The sequence below is a fragment of the Stegostoma tigrinum genome, chromosome 6 (assembly GCF_030684315.1).
Source record: "Stegostoma tigrinum isolate sSteTig4 chromosome 6, sSteTig4.hap1, whole genome shotgun sequence".
NCBI classification, from domain to species: Eukaryota; Metazoa; Chordata; class Chondrichthyes; order Orectolobiformes; family Stegostomatidae; genus Stegostoma; species Stegostoma tigrinum.
Window position 1 is genome coordinate 73195396 of NC_081359.1, and position 23168 is coordinate 73218563.

Sequence of the window (23168 nt, forward strand, 5' to 3'; positions counted from 1 at the left end):
TGGCACTTTGGTCATCCAACGTCTAACTGGAGTAATTGTTGTTTATCTAAAATTGCCAGGTAATCTAAAATCACCAAGTTAGTGGAGGGTGCAAGAGGAATAATGAAGACAGCATCACGTTATTTCAGTGATGTCTTCAATGTTATACATGACGGTTAAGTGGATGAAGATGGCAAGGGCTGATCCTAGGAAGGACTACAGAGACAATAATGGAGGGGTGAAGAGCGAAATCAGTGCTGGGCAGCATCTGGCTATTCTAGGACTAAGGAAGACAAAAAAGTTGACAATGAGAAAGACACTGAGCGAGGACAGTGTGGTTCACAGTGTCAAAAATTATGCCTGAGCCATGAACAAGAGGAATAAAAATGTAACTCATTAAGACGTTAATAATTTGTATTAGCGTCAATAATGTAGTAAATTCCCTAAGGTGCTAAGCAAAGGGAGAAGTGATTGGTGTCTGATCAAAAGGCAATGTCAAAAGATAGGCATCCTTAAGGTCTTTCAAAGAACAGAAAGATAGCAAGGCGGCTTGATTTAGGGAAAGAGTACTATAGTGTCATGCAGAGACAGCTGAAAGTTCGAGTACTGAAATAGAACAGAGGAAAAATGGGATGCAGAGGTGACCAGAGGCAGAAGATCTGAAAACACTTGTTGGCACAGAAGCATGTATGAAGTTGGCAAAAAAACAACAGCTGAGGCAGACAGTGTTTTGGATCATGTTAAAAAACATTTGTGTCATCATGTCTACGCCAATGAATACTAATTCTACAAATAACAAATTCACCTGGACTTCAATACATGGAATTCCATTTTTCTTTAATTGATTTACAGTGGCAAAAAAATAAAATTTCAAATTGTTCCTTCCCTTTAAGTTATAAAAATAACGCTGCTGAATAAGAGATGATTCAAAGTGTCATAGCTTTGTTGCAGTTTTAGTGTTGCACACACAATTATGAAATCATACATTAGTCAAGCAACAACTTGCAGGGGAAATGCGATGCATTCTCGGAATGACAATTTTGAATCAATCTCAATACTTTCTCTCCCCCTGTAGATTTATCTCAAAGGCCATTGTCAGCATTGTTATAACTTCAAAGCAATTGGCTCAAAGCCCAGACCATATGGTGCCAAGGTGGGGTCTGCTAAAGTGTTAATGTTCAAAGCTATGTCTGTGAAGCCAATGTCTAGAGGGAAATTGCTATGTGTCTTCCTACCTAGTTAATCACTGTACACGGCAAGTATGTTACCAGTGTGTTTCTATTTATACAGTTGCACACAACAGCTGAAGTAACGCTGTTGGGTCAGCTGCAACATTTTAGTTTAGAAATGCCACACATGAATAATACCTTGACCTTGGTAGTTTAAGCGTATCCAAGCCTAGTTACAGAATATCAAGATGTATCAAACATTATATCTTTGCAGTACGGAACAGTAGTCAAATTTTAACGTAACACAAAAGGTTAATGCTTCAAGTTTACATGGGAGTGAAATAGTTCATAAAGCAATTGCTTGTGAAAATTGTACATTATTCAAAATTTTTCCATGATTAATCATTTGTTCATAATCTTGTTACTTTCAATGTAAAAGCCATAACTTGTAATAGAATCAACCAAAATCTTCCAATATGAGACTGAGAATCCTGATCAAGGAGCGGAGGAATATTACACAGGTATATTTCCTAGTTGTAGTATAGACAGATTATAAATCCATTACTTACAAAAACATTCCTTTTCTCCCTTCACAATTGATGTTAAGAGAAAATTTTCTCTCCTAAAATTATGAAGAAGACAACTTTTTTATGAATCTAATTAGATCTCTCCTCCAAAACTGATCACTGTGAAAATCCATCAACCACTTGTCTGTCCATTTTGCTGGCCTGCGTCCTGTTGCAGTCAACTGACATCAGTCTCACTATTTGCCTCACTTCCAAGTTTGATACCATTGAAAAACTTTGACATTTCACGTTGTATTTCAATACCTAGGTCATTAATAAATAGCAGACCCACAGCAAGGGGGATGACCCTCAACTGCCTTCTGGGCAATTAGGGATGGACAACAAGTGCTGGTCTTGTTAGCCATGTCCATGTCCTGTGAATGAATAAAAAACCTAAACAAAAAGCAGTGGCCTCAAGTTCTGACCTTTTGCATTCATTAATGCCTTTCTCACTTAGTAAAGATCAGTACAAAGAATCCATTAAGTATTCTAGCCTTGCCCGGTGCCCTGAAACATGCATCACTCCCTTTGCTTCGAAAAGGTTCCATCCTACCTCTTAATCTCCTGCTTACTGCATTCATGTCAGCAGAAGATTTGAGAGCTTCTTTTTATGTTAACTGTCATTCTATTCTCATGTCATCTTTGCCAGTCTCACTTTCCACAATACTTAATCCTATTAATTTACGCATATGGCCTGGATGTTGTTTGAAGAAATCACTTGACAAGCATGATACAGACCTTTCTTTTGATTTCATCATGTTCTCAACATCTTAGGATCTCTATCAATCTTTAGTTCTATTTTACCCTGGCTAAAGGCCACTTATCCCATTGAAATTAATATTCTTCCAGTTTTGAAGTTCTACTTTACACTGCTCCTTCCTTTTCCCTATTACTAATTTAAATGTTATGATTAACGAACACTCTTATCCAGAAGCTCCTTCACACAAACTTGGTGCACCTGGTCCAACACATTCTCCATCACCAGATCCAGCAATCGCTCTTTACTAATTAGATTGGGAACACAATGGTCAAAGAAATTTTCTTTACAGTTCAGAAATGCCCCCTCCCTTTTCCTTTACTGTAGTATTATCCAAATCAATATGTGGGTGTGCTCACAGTTTATGGGCAAAATGGATGTCTCAATTGAAGGAATCCGAATACAGAACTGTAATGGGTGCATATATCTGCAGTAATTACATATTTGATTGGGGGTGGGGGGGGCGTGCATGCGCACGACAGGGGTCGGCAGGTTGCATGGCAGTGGGTGGGACAGCCAGAGTGAAACAAACTTGTCATCAAACCACTGATATCTTTGTGATACTGGTGCTGTCACTGTTGTGCCAGATACAGATTTCAGAATTTTGGCCCATCAGTAATCTTGGATTGGCAATATATGTCAGGTTTCCTGATAGCAAAACCAAGTGAAGGTGTTCCTAAAATGTTGCAGGAGAAGAAAATGCTGTCAAAGCAACCTTAATAAATCTGCTGGAGCCCATCTTTTAGACGGTACATACAGCTGCCCTAGTGTGTTGGTCCCATATATGGTGAATATTGAGTCTATTGAGGATGTTGGATGTCTAGGAGCTAAAACAATATGGAGGCCAGTTGACAACGTTGGACAGAGGGGCAGCTGAGGTTAGAAAGATTACAGATGAAAAATGATTAGTTCTCAAGGTTGGATGAAAAATTAGACAGTTTCCAACTGGATATGTTAGAATATTACCCGCCCATATTCACTTTTTTAGCAATTAAAAATATTTTCACACTAGGCCTTGCAAGGAAAAAGCCAAAGTAAAACCTTTTGATGGGTGACAAACATGCACAAAAATAGTACAAGGAAAAGGAGCAGTAACAGCAACAGTATGAAAATCAAATTGAGCATTGAGTACTTACCACCACTGGGTTACCACTGCTTATTAAGTGGCTGACTTCATGGAATATGCTGTTGCAGACAATGGTTTTGTCCAGTGAGCCTCGCTTTACAATTACTGCTACAGCTAATAATATCTGTTCTCGAACATATTTCTGAAGGCTATGAAGAAACAAACATTTACTACCTTTAAAAAACAATTTTCAATAACTTTATTGGCTTTGAGCAAGATCACATACAAAGATTATATGTTAAAAGAAAATTACAACAATCATCTTCTAGCTCATTTGCACTCATCCTTACAGATTACCAACTATATCGCGTGCAACGAAATAAATTATGAGAATGATACAAACAGTCAGCAATGGAATATAGATAGGTTAAGTGAGTGGGCAAAAAAAATTGACAGACGGAGCACAATATAGACAAATGTGAATTTGTTGACTTTGACAAGAATAATAGGAAAAACAGTGTGCTACTTAAATGGAGTCAGATTGCAGAACCTGAGACTCTGCGATCTGGGTGCCCTGCGGTATGAATCTCAGCAAATAAAGCTACAGCAAGGTAAATTTTGGAGATTATTCAAACATGAATGGAATATAAAAATAAAGTTTTACTACAACTGTTAAAAGAGTTGATGAGACCACATCTGGAATGCTCTCTACAGTTTTGATCTCTATATTTGAAAATGGATAGAACTGCATCTGAAGCAGTACAGAGAATATTAACGTAACTCATTCTTGGGATGAGGGAGTTATCCAATGGGGAAAGTTTAGACAGTCCAGACCTATATCCATTGATTGGATTTCAGGTGTAAGTTGACCTTATTGAAATATACAAGATCTTGAGGGGCATTACAGGGTGGAAGGATGTTTCATCTTGTGAGACAGACTAGAACTAGGGATCATAGATTAAAAATAAGAGCTCTCCATTTTAAGATGAGGATGAGGCAATGTATTTTTTTTTCTGTCAGAGGGCTGTTATTTGGCATTTTCTTCCCAGGAAGTAGTGGAGACATGTCAGTGCATTTATGCATGGTGGACTTAGATCAACTTTTGATACTTAAAGGAATCAAAGGCTATAGATAAGTTTATTTAATGATAAATGATTAAGTGACTGTCTATTGTGTGTACTGGTACTACAGTATTACTGATATTAATTCAGTATTTTTACAATGGAACTTTTGTCAGGTAAACTTTCAATTGGCTTTGTAATCTCAGATCTATAGTGATAACTTCTGGTCTTGGTGCGATCTGAACAAATACACTGTCACATTGCAAACTGAGGCAGACCTCGAAAACTAATTTCCTTTTGATTCCCTTTGCAACAAGTGGAATAAGGGGAGCCAATAGCAATAGTGGTATTATCTCAAGACTATTAATCCAGAGAGCCAGGTGATGTTCTGAAGACTCAGGTTCTAGTCCCACCATGGCAACCGATATGAATAAAAAAAGATCTGGAATTAAGAGCCTCATGATGACCATTGAAGTCTTGCCAATTGCCAGAAAAACCCATCTTTTAGGGGAGGAAATTGATGTCCTCACCTGGTCTGGCCTACATGTAATTCAAGACGCACAGTAATGTGGTTAACTGGCCCTCTACATTATTAAGGATTGGCAATAAATGCTGGCCTAGTCATCCCAGCAAATTAAGAAATATAGACCTAAGTCTGCCCAGTCTCACTTCATGTGCCAGTCCTACTATCCTAGGGATCAATCTGGTAAAACTCTTTTCACTTTCTCCGTTGCCTAAAAATCCTTCCTCAAATAAGGAGGCCCCTGGCATTTAGAAAAATTAAGATGAATTTTCTAGAAACCTACAAATTCCAAGAGGGTGAGGGCCACGGAGGGACAGGTGGCGTCCAGAGAGGGACTGACTGAGAAAGAGACAGACAGGAAATGAGTTAGAGCATAAATTAAAATTGTAAGACTACATTCCATACCCCAAAATCCATTGATTCAAATGAAAATTTTAAGAAGCTAGTTCAGGTCCACAAATGAATGGGTTCTAATCCAGAGCTTTCCAAAATGAAATCCGAACTTCAAAGAGGGTTGCAAGCTGAAAACTTGGGGCACGAGTTCTACGCTGAAGCAACGGCAGCCATGGTGCTCTGACTGGGTTCTAACAGCTGTGCCCTCTCTCTAACTAAGGCCTGCGCTCAACTACCACAACCTGTTGCACAGAGGTCACAACAATTTTCAGCTCTCAAAATTGGAGTTAAACTGGGAAGAAGCTTGGGAAGCACTGTCCTAACTGATTAGAGTTGAATGTCAGTAATATATTCAGGTATCAGCAAATGAATTTCAAGACAACTCACACAAAAGATTTTACCTCATCAATAGCAAAATACAGGGAATGCTGGAAATCTGAAATAAAAATGAAAGGTCACACACCTGAAATGTTAATTCTGTTTCTCTTCTCTCAGATGCTGTCAGACCTGCTCAGCATTTCACATTTTCTTTTATTCCAAATCTTACCTCATAGCAGACATTTCCTCTGCATGCAAGTAAACACCTAGGTTTCTACCTGCTGTTTGTTGAACATATTGTTATGGAGTACTGAAGAAATATTCTTTCTACGTATGAGAATTGTACTAATTTAAAGGATAACATTTTGGTTAAACATTAAATTACAGCCCTTATGGTCTTCAGGATGCTGCAGCAACACAAACTTTCTTCCAAAAGCAGAATTTGATTCTATCAGATCACCACTAACTAAATCTTCTAGTAACAAAAGAAAGAAATTGATCTGAAGATAACCAATAAGTCACTTATACTGCATGACCTGATTTTCTCTCATAACCTATTCAAATGCCAATTGCCTGCCCACATTCTTCCACAGTTTGAGTGGCAGGTTATTTGTGAACTTGAACTTACTTTTTAATTTCAATAAGATTTCTGAAGACAAACCAATTTCAATAATAAAAGAAAGTATTTCATGGAAGTCTTCGGAAAACCACTAGAGTACTTCACTACAATAATAAATTTCCATTATATTCAAGATTCAATATACATGGTACGCACTTAGGCCTTTGTAAGACGTAAGTTAATAGGAATGTCCGTAGTGACTCAATGCTGTTTTTTTCCAAGAGTACCCATTCACGCACAACTGCTTCCATTATGGTTGTCGCGGCTTGAAAAAGAACGTAGTCAACCTTACTTGTTTCTGCAAGAAAGAAAATCAAAAATTTGAGACATTGTCCCTTATAACAAATGATAAAAAGAGAGAGCATTACACTGGCAAATTTCACTTGAGCAATGGTGGGAAATGTTTTATTACTGTATTATGTATCAATATCAAAACCAAAATATGTGTTGCAAAGAGCAAGAATTGGACAACATTAACATTTTGTTACTGTGTACATAATCAAAATTTCTCACATTGGGAGGTGCCAATTTCACAAGGCAGATGAGAAGTCCATTTTTGAGTACAAAGGGAATCTGAAAACAGGTAAATTGAATACATTCATAACTTTTCTGCCAGCTGTTTACAGAACCACACTACACAGGCTTGGTGTAAAGTATCTGGGGAGAATCAGTTAACAAGTACTTTAGGATCTGACATAGAGAAGTAATTTCACTGGATTCAAGACTTTGTAACAGATTTTGTCAGGAAACAGGTTGAAACTTTGCCTTGCTGTGTGTTTTAACTTATTCCTAACAGTTCTACATATAGATAGTTCAGTTTTTTTTAATGTTTTCATAATTTGTGTAACAAATTTATGTTCTGCTGTTAAAGAAAATCTGCAGCCTCATAAGACTGCTTTAGTCAATAACGACTAAATTAGCTAGAAGAAAGAAAACAAAAACAACCAAATTTGACTTCATTCTAACTACCGACTTGCCCAGTAATACCATCGACTGGGATTGTAACTCTAGTCTTTCACTTTTATCCACACTGACGTGTGCCTAGCCAAGGTAGGGAGATTAGAAAAAAAAGACAAGTTATCACCAGGCTGCTGCTCCACATGTAGTGACTATCTGAATATTAACAATGGTAGAAAGCAGACAATAGATTGTCTAGTTATACTCTCATACTGTGGCAAGTGTATGGTTTTACTGGACACACATGGAAAGAGAAAAAATGACCAAAGATTACAATTCTTTGAAAAACAGCGAAGCAGACTATCAGTTTCCACATATATGTGTTTTCACCACTGTTGATGGAATGATTTCCTTTGGACTTTATATAAAATTATATAAAGAAAATTGAAAATTATCTCACTTTTCGGTAATCTTGATATTAAGCAAATAGAAATAAGACAGATTTACCTAATATGTGTTTACATACTGCAAACGGCGATTTTGATTTTCTAAATGACAGGAATATGTGTTCTGCATGTTGACGTTGTTCATGACTGACCATGGATGGGGGTGCCTTTGGGAAGAGGAAAATAAGAGAAAAATTCAGTTGTCACTTAACATACAAACTGGCAGAAAACCAAGTACAAGTATTCTGTATCCCAGCTGCATATTTTAATTTACTTTGATTAGGTTCAACAGACATGTGAAGCTGGTATACAAGTCTCACACTAACTTCGCAGCTACTTGCACAAGCATAAGTTATCAACATGGTGAACCAGGATCGCTGTTTTCGAATACTCAATCGATAACTTATATTTGCATAATCTTTCATGTAACAAGGTGTCCCCTGGGCTCCACAGGAGAATTGTAAAACAAACTATGATAGTGATGATTCATAATATGGATATTGAAATAGTTAATAATTAGAAACATCTAAGTAGTAAAGTATATGATGAGTTGAATTGCAGGGAAGATATACAGGTGTAGTGGGTAAGGACATGAATCAGTATATTACTTATGAAAATTAAAATCCTTTAAAGAAGATCCCATAATCATAAAACATGTCTGTGTCACTGGTGTTGAGAATACTATCCTTTTTGGATATCTCTCCTTGTGACACTGTGATCTTGGTGACAAAGTCTCTAAGAGTATATAGATTACTGAGCCAAGCAAGATGACTGTTGGGTGAACAATGTTTCTTCACAAAATCTGCTCTCAAAAGGAGAGATAATAGGAACTGCAGATGCTGGAGAATCCGAGACAACAAGGTTTAGAGCTGGATGACCACAGCAGACCAAGCAGCATCTCAGGTGCAGGAAAGTTGACGTTTTGCGCCTAGACCCTTCATCAGAAATAAGGGAGGGGAAGGGCGTTCTGAAATAAATAGGGAGCGATGGGGAGGCGGATTGAAGATTGATAGAGGAGAAGACAAATGGAGAGCAGGCAGACAAGTTAAAGAGGTGGGGATGGAGCCAGTAGAGGTGGGTGTAGGTGGGGAGGTAGGAAGGAGATAGGTCAGTCCAGGGAGGACAAACAGGTCAAGGGGCCGGGAAGAGGTTAGTAGGTAGGAAATAGGGGTAGCTTTCCTGCTCTCAAAAGAATATTGATCAAAGTAAAGAGTATCGCAAATAATGAGAATCAGCCTGTGTCTCACTATTATTGTTGGACAGATTCAGAGAAAAGGCTACAAGCCATCACACCAGAAAAAAAACTCTTTGCACTGAGTTGTGTCTTTGTGTAAGCAGTCTTAAAAGAAATTTGAAGTGAATCATGGACTGATGGTTTCAGTAGTCTGATACCGTTTTTTTGAAATACACATTTTAAGTTACATTTTAATGCAAGCTAAATCTCAGGAAAATGTAGCTTTATTCATTTGCAAGTTATTTCTTAAATGAATGATTAACGTACCGAAAACAAACTTCCATACGGACAATAAAATGAAATTTAATTAAACTGAGCAACATGAAGCTGTACCTGGTAAGATAACAAAAAAAGGAAGTCAAAATTGTAGGCTTCAAAGAACGAGGTAGATAGGCATAGAGGTATAACAGGGGGAATCCCAGAGTTTAGCACCTAAGCAGCTATGTCCTGGTGGAACAATTAAAATTGTTGATTCCAAATTGTCCACAATTAGCTTAATGCAGATAATGAGAAGGATTGTAGATCTGATAAAGATTATAGACATTTGAAGATACCACTTCAAAGGGTGATGGGAAAAAAAATTCAGAATTTTTAAAAAATCAACGTTACTTGATCAGGAGCCAATGTAAGTTAGACAGCATTGGGCAACAGGCGAACAGGGCTTGGTGCAAGTTAAGGGCAGCAGAGATTACAGAAGTTTGTACGTAGGAGACTAGCCAAGACAGCATTTGGAACAGTCAAGTCTAAAATGACATGAAAGAAGGTTCCAACAGCAAACAAGCTGAGGCAAGTTCTGAGGAAGGGTCACCGGACCTGAAATGTTAACTGTTTTTTTATTTCACAGATGTTTCCAGACCTGTTGAGTGTGTGTGTGGCAGGGCTATGTCAGGATGTAACAGATAGAAGTATGTAATTGTGTGAAGAGTGCAAAATCATTTTAAAAAATGGAAAATAAGTGTTCTTAATTCTTTACTGCTTTATTTAAGGAATGCATTGCCAGAAGCGCAGCCATTCCAATGAGATGCAAGAACTAAGAGCAGAAGTAGGCAATTCAGCCCCTCGAGCTTGACCTGTCATTTAATACGATCATGGCTGACCTCAGCTTGGCCTCAACTCCACTTTCCCACATGATCCCCAAAACCCTTTGGCTGTTGCTAATTAAAAATTTGTCTTATTGCCTCCTCAAATTTACTCAGTCTCCCGGCATCCAATACATTCTGGGATAGTGAATGCCACAGATTCACGATCCTTTAGAAGAAATAATTTCTCCTCAGTTGTGTTTTAAATCTGTCACCCTTTAGCCTAAAACTATGAATTTTCATTCTAGATTACCCAAGGGGGGAGTGGGGAGAGAAAGAGGGGAGATATCCATTCTACATTTGCTTTGACAATCCTCTCATATACCTCAATTAAATCTCCTCATACTAAAATCCAGTGAATTAGGCCTACATGGCTCAATCTCTCCTTTTAAGACAAACCTTTCATCTTTGGAATTAATCTAGAGAACCTTCTGTGAAATACCTTCAATGCAATTTACATCCTTCCTCAAGTAAGGGGACTAAAATAAACGCAGTACTCCAGATGCCATCTAACCAGTGTCTTATCCAAATGCGAAAACACTTCCCTACGTTTTTTTACTCCATTCCTTTACCAATAAATGCCAAAATCCATTTGTCCACCTGCATACAAGCCTTCCACGATTCAAGCACAAGATCACACTGCACTGAGCACTTTGACGTTTCACACCATTTAGATAATAAGATGACCTTTTATCCTTCTAACCAAAATGAATAATCTCACACTTATTCACATTCAATTTTATCAGCCTAATTTTGGTCCATTCATCTAACCTATCCATACCCGTTTGTAGATTTTTAAAATTTATTCCCACCCATTTTTGTGCCGTTGCAAATGCGACGATGACATTACTATGCAAGAGAACTTAAAGTGTTGTCTGTTTAGCCGTGGATCAGATTGACCAAAACATTACACTGGCCTGTGTACAGAAAGAAAGAGAATTCCCACAAGCGGCTTGACAAATGTTTCCCTTGAAACCACAAAACCAGGCGAATTAACTGATGTTTGTGAAACCTTGCTGACTAAATTGGTGAGAACATTTACCCATCCATGAGTAAATAGACTTCATTTATTAATAGATAAATCGATGAATACTTCTGAGACATTTGGATAGACTCAAGTTGATTGTAGCTTAATTGAAATACAAATCAATAACTTTGATAAGAAACTTGTTTTGAAAATAGTTGCATAAGCAAATAATGAGTAAGTAATGAAGTCATAAAGAGAAATGCGCAGGTGTGGTGGATTAGCCATGGTAAATGGGGGCATCATCTGGATGGGACGCTTTTCAGAAGGTTGGTGCAGACTAGATGGGCTGAATGGCCTCTTTCCACACTGTAGGGTTTCTATGATTCTATAAAATAATTTACACAACTCACACAGGAATATACAATTGTTCATTTGAGCCAAGGGCTTACCAAAACAAATTCAATATTTTGGACCATAGCTCCCTCTTTTGTTTACATTAAATAGTGCAACCATATACAGAATATGTGGAATTCCTTTGCAAAGTAATGGAACAAACCAGAGATTTTTCTTGCAATGTGAATTCATTAAGTCCAGAACACACCTTTGGACTCCATTCATCTGTTGATCAATAACTGCTTCAGTTTTAATTTATTGCATATTTTCTTCCCAAATGTGGCAAAAATGAAAGACAAAAATTTAATACAAAGAACTGACTGATTAAAATCCTTCTATTTGTAAATATTTTGTACTAAGCAAATCAGCAAACTTGACTGGTAACATTTATGGAATAGGCAGCTCCAAACGTTGCTGGATGCCAAAAATGAGCAACAGGAGAGGGGCTAACTGCAAGGTTTTCAATCGGTCAGAGCAATTCAAAAGTCACTGAAAGGTGCTCAAACTGATTGGATGAGATTAACAGCAGAAGGCTCCAAGTTAAGGTGCTGCAATTAGCTGTGCTGCTGGGAACGCAGCTGAACTACACATTCTCAGGTGAGGACTCAAGAGCAGTCAGATGTGTGTGGTGTTACAGAGCTTCGAAGGATGTCCTAGGCATTAGTAGGCAGTCAATTGTTTGAGTCAGGAATGAGATGAAATCCTGGTGAGTTGAGAAAATGGGAAAGCTCGGCAGGAAGTGTGAAGTTTCACTGACTTTGTGCTAGAGGAAACTATCAGGGGCTCTGTGGAAACCTATGAGCATTATTACTCATTTATGGCCTTTTGTGTGGGTCAGAGGGGTGTATTTGCTTGATTTGAGCAAAACTGGACCTCAGGAAAAGGCATGGAGCTGTCTTAGTTTAATGATGGTAGTTGTCAACTAAGTCCTGGAATTATGCCTGTGAATGAGCACTGGAGTGGGCTTTTGAGTCCAGAAGGGCTTAGGATTGAATTATATTCTGTTTAATTGTGGTAACTTATCAGTTTCTTAGGGAGAAACCACATCGCAGGTCAAAGGTAAGGTTATTGGTTTACGGTGTTATTATTGTTTCATGACTCATGCAATACAGAATCTATAGTAATTAAAGCTAACACATGTAGGAATGCTTTCTGTTTTAAAATCATTTAGTTTTGTCACAAAGTAGGTAACAGGTCTGTGGGCATATATAGGTATGAATGTTTGTGTGGATATGAAATAGTATTTTGAAATCAGGTTCTGTTGAATTATCGACCTACTATTCCCAGTTAAGTCATGACCGTGTTTACCTTTATTGAGGAGCGAAGACATTTGTGTCATATTTATGCAAATATGAACATCTTCCGGATATGAATATTGGAGATTTCAATGCAGGGGTCAGTGAGAAGCTGATTTACCTTCCAAGCAGTCACCACTTGCCCCAATGCTTTATTCATGAATTATTGTACAGAAACGTGAAGGCGGAAAGCTGGTATTATGTAAGTCTAATTTGCCATTCAGTAAGTTATTAAGTCGTGCTATAACTGTTCAAATTTTCATCAAGTTTGAAATGATTTAACATGTACATCCATTACATGATGCAATAAATGTCCTAATTCTTATCTCCATTCTACTCTCCTCTTTTGTAGTATGCTCTAAGGGAAGTCAAACAGCTTATTAATATTGTAGATGCCCAGGTTATTTGAATTCTACTCAGCCAATGGTATCCAAAGGCGAGTGAAGTATTGCACGCTGCAGTATTAACAGAATGAAAATTATAGCTTTGGTTCTTAATACCATCAAATGCAATATTTCATAAAACAATTGGGAAATGGCATCTGATGGAAATCATCTGCTACCCCTTTGAAGCAATGGGAGACTTAAAAAGATATGAAAATCAAACACTGTGTTCTATGGCCAAACTGGGAAGTGCTTTGCAAACTTGAAAAATCTAAGGTATATCACAGCTTCAATGTCCATACTGTAAAACAATGTTTCCATGAGATTATATAACAAAATTACTAATCCTGAACATCTTGGACCAGCAACTCATTACTCAGAAACAAACACAGAAAATGCTGGAGAAAGTCAGCAGGTCTAGCAGCATCTGTGCAGAGAGAAACAGAGTTAACATTGAGTCTGGTATGGCTCTTCTTCAGAACCAAAAACAATTGCTCACTGCTCAGTTTGATTTTCAGGAAACCTATAGTTAAGTAAAAGTGCTCAATAAAAAACAATTTCAGTTTAAAATCAGAAACAATCACAGAAAGTTGATTGAGAGCTGTCATTTTCACATCATAATAGTACTGAAGCAAAGCAGCATCAACAGCTGATGAATTCCACATGCAGTATCTCCACTGCTACATTCAAATATCAATTCTCCCTCCCAATTTTTGATTTCAAGTGGTAAACTCCAAAAAATGAAACTGTTCACTGTCCATCATTAAGTCAGTTTCATTCCCTTGCCTGAAGGAAAACAGTAGCCATTCTGATGTGTAACTGTTGCTTGCCATGCAGGGACTTTCGCTGGAAGATTCATGCATTTGTACCAATTAGTAATAACATCTTCCTCAAGTTTCACAGTAGGGCATTACAGTTGTCTGCTAAAACTTAGGTAGGAGGCATTGAAAGTCACTCAGCAACTGTAAATCCATGAATTAAAATTAACAATTTTGTGAATGAGGGGGCGGAGAAAAACAGCAGTAACGTGGGCTATAGATGAAACATAAACAAAGACAAAACTGAAAGACAGTATTCAATATTCCTACTTTTAAAGGAGGAAGAAAGTCATTCCTGTTACCCTAAAAGAATTGCAAGTGTCATTAAATCTGTAAAGGATTCAGATATTGGAAGTGTGTCAAACTGGAAAGTCAGGATTATTTAATAAATCAAAATAGGCCAAGTAACTTTTTTAAAAATTAAACATGCTGTTCATCATCAACCCCAAGTGTAAATGTTGGCATAGAAACTAAAAGATGTTCAAATACTGCAATTTGGTATTTCAAAAGCCAAATCAGGAACAAGATTAGCACAGCAGTATTGTACAAAGAATCATACAAAAGAATCACAGTGCAGGAGGCCATTCCGCCCATCAGATCAGTGATATTTCTCTTCAAAAACAACATGGCTAGTCCCAATTCCCATCACCTCCTACATTTCCTTAGAAAGCTTATCTCTTCAGGTGTTTATTCAATACCTTTTTGCAAGTGAAGATTCAATCAGCCTCCACCACATTTTCAGGCAGTTCATTCCACAAGCATGCAATGGTTATCAATATTTTTCATCATCACTATTAGTTCTTTTGATAAAGTGCCTTAAATTGTTGCCGCTGGTTCTCCATACTTACTCAACAGGAACAGTCTCACTCCATCTACCCAGTTGAGGTACCCCACAGTTTTGACACATCTAAAATCGTAACATGCAGGAGCAGAAACAGTTCATTCAATGAGACCATGGCTGATCCAGTGATCAAATCCACTTTCTTGCTTTATACCCATTCCCTTGATTCCATCAAACCATAAAAAAAAGCACAGAAATAGGCTGTTTGCTCCCTCAAAGTTCCTTCACCATTCATCAGGATCGTTGTTGATCCATGACTTACGTCCACTTTCCTGCAATTTCCCCACAACACTTGATTTCCCTGCTGATCAAGAATGTATCCAGGATACTGGCCCCATAGCTCTCTTTGAAAAAGAGTTTTAAATACTCACCCCTCAGAAAAGAAATCCCTCTTTTGAGTCTTAAATTGATGTCCTTTATTCCAAGGACATGCCCTCTGGTCTTAGAATTTGCCATGCAAGGAAACTTCCTCACAGCATTTACCCAGTCAAGACCCCTAAGAATCCCACATGTTTCAATGAGATCACATCTCATTCTTCTAAATGCCAATGAATACAGCTGCAATCTGTTTAGCCTCTGCTCATGATCGTCCGAGTGGATCTTGTCTAAACTGTCTCCAATAAAATGATATCTTTCTTTAAATAAAGGGACTAAACCTACTCATAGTACTCCATATATGGTCTCACCAGCATCTTGCACAGTTGCAGCAGGGCTTCTCTACTCTTATACACTAAGACCCTCAAAATAAGGGGCCTATATTCCATTAGCCTTCCTTGTCTTTTGAGCACAAGCACCACCCCCCCACCCCACCCCCAACCCGGTACCTAGGTGTTGCAACTTTGTGGCTTTTCTCAATTTAAATAATTTTCTGTTTTCTTGCTCTCTCTTCCAAAATAAACAACTTCACATTTTTCCAATATTGTACTCCATTTGCAAACTCTTTGCCCACTCTCTTAACCTATTGTAACCTATCTTTGCAAATTGCTTGCATCCCTCTCAAGAGCTGCCTTTTGACCAATTTTTTGTGTTGTTTGCAAATTTGGGTACAGTACATTCACTTAAGAGTCATAAAGCCATAGAGTCTCACAGCACGGAAACAGACCCTTAGGTCCAACTCATCCGTGCTGACCAGACATCCCAATCTGACCTAGTCCCATTTGCCAGCATTTGGCCCATTTCCCTCTCAGCACGTCCCATCACATGCCCATTCGGATGCCTTTTAAATATTATAATTGTACCTGCCTCCGCCACTTCTCTCGAAGCTTGTTCCATACATGCACAACCCTCTGCATGAAAGTGCTGCCCTGCAGGTCCTTTTTAAAATCTTATCCCTCTTGCCTTAAACCCATGCCCTCTAATTTTGGACTCCCCTAGCAAAAAGGCCTTGTCTATTCACCGTATGTTTGTCTCATCATTTTATGAACCTCTATAATGTCACTCCTCAGTCTCCAAAGTTCCAGGGAAAAAAAGCCCCAAACTATTCAACCTCCCCCGACTGCTCAAACTCTCCAGTCCCAGCAACTTTTCTGCACCGTCTTAAATTTAACAGTATCCTTCCCAAAGAAGGGTTACCAGAATTATGTGCAGTATTCCAAAAGTAGCCTCACTAATGTACTGTACAGCGCAACATGACATTCTAACTAATGTGATGTCATTACTTAAGAAATGCTGTAAGGAAAAGCCAGGGGACTGTAGACCAGTGCGCCTTATGTCAGTGGTGGCTAAGTTGGAGAGAATTCTGAGGGACAGAACTTACATGCCTTTGGAAGGGCAAGGGTTTGATTAGGGTTAGCCAGCATAACTTTGTGCATGGGAAACTGCGTCTCACTAATTTGATTGGGTTTTTTTGAAGAAGTAACAAAAAAGTTTGAAGGCGGCTGAATGGCAGATGTTGGACTTTGGCAAAGCATTCAACAAGGTTCCACAATGGTAGACTGGTTAGTAAGGTTAGATTTCTTTTATTAATTTGTGGGATGTGGGCATCGCTGGCTGACCAGCATTTCTTGCCCATCTCTAGTTGCCCTTGAGAAGGTGGTGATGAGCTGCCTTTTTGAACCACTGCAGTCCTCCTGCTGTGGGTTGAGCCACAATGCTATTGTGGAGGGATTTCCAGATTTTTGACCCAGCGATCACATGGGATCAAGAGGAAGCTAGTCAACTGGATAAAAAATTGGCTTGAAGGTAGGAGACAGAGGATGGTGTTGGTGGTTTGTTTTTCAGACCAAAGGCCTATGATCAGTGGTGCGCTATAAGCATCGGGGCAGGATCCACTGCTTTTCATTATTTTTATAAATGATCTAGATGTGAATATAGAAGGTATGGTTAGTAATTTTGCTGATGACATCAAAACAGATGGTGTAATGGACTACGAACAAGATTATATCACAGTATAACTGGACGTTGATCAGATGGGCCAATGGGTCGATTGGTAGGTAGACTTTAATTTAGATAATTGTGAGGAGTTGCATTTTGGTAAAGCAAACCAGAGCAGGGCTACCTCCCCACCTATACTCTCCTCTCCACCTATCTTCTTTTCTCTCCATCTTCGGTCCACCTCCCCCTCTCTCCCTATTTATTCCAGATCCCTCACCCCATCCCCCTCTCTGATGAAGGGTCTAGGCCCGAAACATCAGCTTTTGTGCTCCTGAGATGCTGCTGGGCCTGCTGTGTTCATCCAGCCTCACATTTCATTTTCTTGGATTCTCCAGCATCTGCAGTTCCCATTATCCCAGAGCAGGGCTTAACAGTGTTAACAATAAAGCCCTGGGGATGTTGCCAATCAAAGAGACTTAAGGTGCAGGTGCATAGCTCCTTGAAAGTAGAGATACAGGTAGACAGGGTGGTGAAGGCGGCATTCGGCATGCTTCCCTTCATTGATCAGAACACTGAGTATAGGAGTTGGACGTCATATTGTGGCTAGACAGGACATTGGCGAGGTCACTTCTGGAATAGTGCGTGCAATTCTGGTTGCCGACACTTCTTTCTTACAAGTTCAGTTTCAGTGCTGATCCCCGTGGCACTCCAGTGGTCACAGGGTCACTAACTTAAAAAAGAACCCTTTTTTCAACCTACCTGTTTCCTGCCCATGAACCAATTTCCCTTAAATGATTGGGAATCTACCTCTCTCAGCGTTAAACATACTTAATGGCCCAGCTTCAAAAGCTCTCTATGGTAACTAATTCCACAGATTCGTTACCTTTGGAGAGGAAGAAAAGAACCTCAGTCATAAATGGGCAACTCCTTACTTAGATTATGCCCTCTGGTTTTAGACGATCCAAAAAAAAGGGGATACAACCTGTCCTACCTGTCAAGCCCTCAACAAGTCTCTTCTCATTCTCATGAACTCCAACAAGCACAACCTCAGTGTACTCATGGAGAAAAATCCCTCTGCATCCAGAATCAACCTAGTGCACCTTTTCTGGACTGCCTCCAACACCAACATATATCGTTCCTTTGATAAACGGCCCAAAACTGTTCACAGTATTCCAGGTGTGGTGTGACTAATGCCTTACATAGTTTTAACAAAACTTCTCTATTTCTATACTTTAATCACTTTGAAATAAAGGCTAACATTCCTTTTGCCTTCTCTATTATCTGAACAAGTACACTCACTTCTTGAATTTATGCACAAAGGCTCCCAAATCTTTGTGCTGCAGCTTTCTGCAGACTTTTTCCATTTAATAACATTTATTTTGTCATTCAGATCCAAAGTTTGAGAACTTCTACTACATGTCTCATGATGTTACAAGTTCAAGTTAGATGTCTTCCAGCTTTAGTGTTCAATCCAGGAAAAGCCAACTTACATGCAAACTCCTTCATACAAGTGTTGTTTCTAGCACAGGTTTCAAACAGTCAGAATCAAAATACCGTACCATTCGGTATTTTAAATTTTGTTATTGTAGTAAACTTCAATTCTTAATGCATTCAAAATGGGATCAATAAGCTCTCAGACAGTTGCCACTTGCACAGAAGTATATCACTGAGTGGACACGCACATGACTCAATTCAAATCAGAGACTTATGATGTCCAACATTTTCCAAGATCAGGATTCATTCATCCACATACCACAAATTCTGCAAAAACAGAAAGTGCCAGTAAAGCTCAGCAGGTCTGATATCTCTTTAGCTGCTGCCAGAGTTAACGCTTCAGGTCTAGTGACTCCTCCTCAGAACTGATGGCAGCTAGGAAAATGTTGATTTATATGCTGAAGGCGGGGTAGGGAGAGGGTCTAAGGAGTAAACGATAGGTGGAGATTCAGCCCAAAGCGAGAGAAAAAGTTAGACAGACAAGGAAGTGGATAACAATCCGCCTAGGAGGAAGTACAGCCATCAATGGGGACTGTTAGTGGCTAGCAATGAGCTGTGTGTACTAACAGACTATGTGATGACAAGGCCTGGTGTTTGGGCGGGTACGGGTAAGGACATGGGAAAGTTACGGCCTAAAGTTTTGAACTCTATATATAGGGGTGCCTATGGCTGAGCAGTACAAAATGGGTCGATGGCTTCCCACGGATAATGGAATAGAACATGGCAAAAGTAGAACAATAGTAGCTCTGCAGACTCAAAGTCAGCTACAATTTTTGATGCATAAGACATAGATAAGAATGTTTTACACTAATCTCCCAAATTGTTAAATCAAGCTGTTCACAACTTGTGAGTTGAAGAATCCTAACATTAGGTTTTACCACATAACTTTGTTGGAACTGATATTGTAACAAAAGTAAAAGTAAACATTACGTATTTCCTGCAATGTGGTTAAAAAGGAACTTAAAAAGGTCCAACAGTGATAGGCAAGTATCCAATTAATTGGCAGTTAACATGGTGCAGCTGGAAAATGCTTAGGAAGGAATTTACTTGGATACATTGCAATTGCTGAGTGCCGCAGTACTTCCTTTGGGTTAAGAACAAAACAGTCCAATTACAAAGAGAGAACTCAGTACTGCCAACCATTAGCAAGCAGCAGGGTGTGCATAATTTCAGCGTGAGCTGTATAAAATGCTTAAACTTTTCGTGTACCTTTTTGCTATGAAGATCTGAAACTATAAATCACAGTAAAGGTTAGCTGAACCTAACACCAGACTCAGACTCTCATTGAAAACTATGAAATCTAACATGAGGTAAAGACATGGAAAAGCTCAAGCCCTAAAGCTGTTGAACTCGATATTGAGTCCAGAAGGTTGTTGAATTCCCAAGCACAAAATAAGACACTGTTCTTCCAGCTAGCGCTGAGCTTCACTGGAGCACTGCGGCAAACCCGAGACAGATGTTGGCCAGTTGACAGGGTGGTGTGTTGAAGTGGCCAGCATGGGGAAGCTCAGTGTCTTTTTTTGCAGACAAAACATAGCTGATCTGCGAAGCAGTCACCCAATCTACGCTTCGTTTCCGGAATGTAGAGGAAACCATGTTGTGAACACTGAATGCAGTAGACTAGAGATTGTGTGAAGTGCAAATAAAGTGCTGCTTCACCTTGAAGACGTGTTGGACCCTCAGGTACTAATAAGGTAGAAGGTAAACAGACAGGTCTTACACCTTCTGCGGTTGCAGGGAAAGGTGCTGTGGTACTGTTTAGGGGGTTTTTTAAGGAGCAAATGAAGTGTGGACCAGGGTGTCACAGAGGGAACAGTCACGATAGAAGGCTGAGAAGGGAGGCCGTAAGTGACGGTGTCAGTAAAGCCCCAGAAAGGTAAATTCCAAATTATCTTGGTACTGATAAAATGAGCAAGACTAATTTGCAAAGCACCTTCTGTACCAATTCTGCCATCCTTCAGTGATAGTACCAGCTCCCTGCAGATTTACTTTGTTACTTTATTCCAGCCACAAATTATTGATTTGATCTGAGGCCATCAAGCTTGGATGCTCTCAGCTTGCTGTTTGCATTCAGTTGAGGCCTGTTCCAAAAAAAGAGCATCGACCGACATTCCAACAAGTACAAATCTGGACTGACCTTTACAGTTCAGCCCAACAGAAGATATATTTTATAGGCATCAGTATTTTAAGTGAAGTTGTGAAAAATGCAAGTGATCACCATCGTGTATGCTTTATGGTTCCTTAGACCGTAGACATTTTTTAAAAAAAAAACATGAGATGATGGAAAAATGCTTAGAAACAGATAAATGGGATTGCAAATCAATAAAAAAGCAACCTGGGTTATGCATTCAAGGGACAATTATGTCAGAAAATCCTGCGTTACCTAAACAAATACTTTACCTCAACTGTCGTTTCTAACAAAGCAGGTGTTCATTTCAAATGCATACAGTATAGTTAGAGTTTCTATTCCACTACTTAACAACATTCCTAAAGCAAAGTCCCAAGTGCTATTCAATGGGCTTTAACCCAAAGTATTTAGTGCTATAAAGTATCACAAAATATTAAGGACAACAAATGATGACTGTGCCTGCAGCTGCTTGTGCGTCCACAGGCACATGAAAGTATTCCTCAGCACATGAAAGTATTCCTCAGCACATGAAAGTAAGTATTCCTCAGCACATGAAAGTATTCCTCAGCACATGAAAGTATTGAGCTGTTTGGCAGAATACTTTCATGACTTCAGTGTCTCCCATGACACTAACGGCACAACAAAAATAGAACAAAAAAAATCACCAGTCCAACGGTACAGGCAATCAAATGAATCACAGAATTAAATTGTCACCTGCTGTTCAGCAGAAAACACTGAAGATATCAATTTGTGACATCTCAAATACTTTTACACTGATGATTGTTTACATTAAATTTTGTATGGTAAAACCAATAATCAGAGAGCCTGAAAAATAACAAATTTTGACAAACATTACAAGTGCATACAGATGCTGCACTGTTGGATTTTGACAAAACAAGCACCATGGGAAAAATGGTTTCAGCTCCTATGATTGACTCGCTAGTAACGTGCAACAGCACAACAAGGACTCAGTGGGACTAATTAACATTGTAAGAAATCAGCAAAATTTCAAAAAGCAACTCATTCTTGGAATGAAGCCAAGTCACTGTTTTGAGGGGTGGGAGCAATAGTCTACCACAAAAGGAAGGAAAAACATCAAAGCATGTATTTTACACTATTTCCAAGTTAAAGTTAACATTTAGTTAAATGCAAATGCAAGGCTACAGGCAACCAAATGAATCTGAAAGGTGTCCAAAATTATCAACAATCTGAGCTGTTAAATCAGGAAAAAAATAGCCAATGACTGGAATCAAATAAAAGGCACCCATTTAAAATCATCACCAAAAAGAGAGAGGGAGTGTAAGGATTTTTTAATTACAGAAGTTATTACAACATGAGATGCTCTTGGTTTAGAAAATAAATATTTGAAGAAAAATATTCAACTCAATATTAGGAAAATGCAGGACAAGGGGCTTTTTCTGAAAGCTGTTGCGGGCGCAACAATCCAATAACATTTCTTATACTGTGAAGTTCTATAATTATAAAAGGATGAAATGGAAACGATCACTAAGTTAGATACTGACAGTTGAAGACCAGTACAAGTATATCATATGTTCTTGGAGAAATTCATAAAATTGCAACAGTGCAACATGTTTTATGAAATCATTGTTGAAAACTTTAACAGCGCCTTTCAGCAAGCTCTCTCTAATAGAGAGAGATCTGGTTGATACCTTTGCAGATACTTCTTCAGTTGGCATGAACCTGGACAAGATTCCCACAAATTGGTGGGAATATATCGTTTCAAAGAGCCTTTAAAAATTTCTTTGATGTATTTCCTCTGCTCTCCGGGATTCAGTTCCTTTAACAAAGCTCAGAATAATACCTTTTTAAAGTCTTGTCAGGCATGCAAACATATTGACTCACCCCATGCATGGGAGGCTGATCTGAGGGGGATCAGCGATATTACAGCAGCTACTCTACTATAGGATTTTGCAAAGGCATCTCTGGTGATATTTCTTTGAGGTATCTGCTGTAAATTTCCATGTCTTCCACTCTTACAAAAGGGTAGATAACACCGATGCAATGTAGAGCGTGAGCTTAATTTCGGGTTTCAGGTCTTAGTCATCAAACACACTGCTCCCTTGATGACCAGAGGCTACAGTGGAACAAGATGTGATGATGAATTTCCTTGATGTCTACCCTCATTGAAAGGAGGCTCTTAAGAAATTCAGCTTCAACACAGCAACAAGACAGGACGCAGCACGAGAATATATTGACCCCAAGATTGGGGGCCCAGCATTTCAGCATCAAAACAACAATGAGAAAAGAAACTGCAACAGGATACACTGAAGACCAGGAACAGGGACCTGGCAGTGCAGCTTCAAAATAGCAAGAGGAGGCAACAAATTGATATACTGTGGCCCAAGATCAGGGGTCCAACTCATCAGCTTCAACACAGCAGCAAAAGAATCCATGGAGGTTGATGATCA

The 23168-nt window shown here is 38.9% G+C and overlaps 1 protein-coding gene across 3 annotated transcripts in view; it reads right to left on the minus strand.

The window, feature by feature from the left end:
* Window positions 1–23168, minus strand: part of xpo4 (exportin 4) — a 121549-nt gene that overhangs the window by 76304 nt on the left and 22077 nt on the right. For all 3 annotated transcript variants that reach the window (XM_048532221.1, XM_048532223.1, XM_048532220.1), the window contains exons 2-4: window positions 7856–7961; window positions 6608–6749; window positions 3608–3746 (exon numbers count right to left, since the gene is read on the minus strand). In XM_048532221.1, coding sequence (XP_048388178.1) covers window positions 3608–3746; window positions 6608–6749; window positions 7856–7961 — 387 coding nt within the window. The remainder of the gene's footprint in view (window positions 1–3607; window positions 3747–6607; window positions 6750–7855; window positions 7962–23168) is intronic.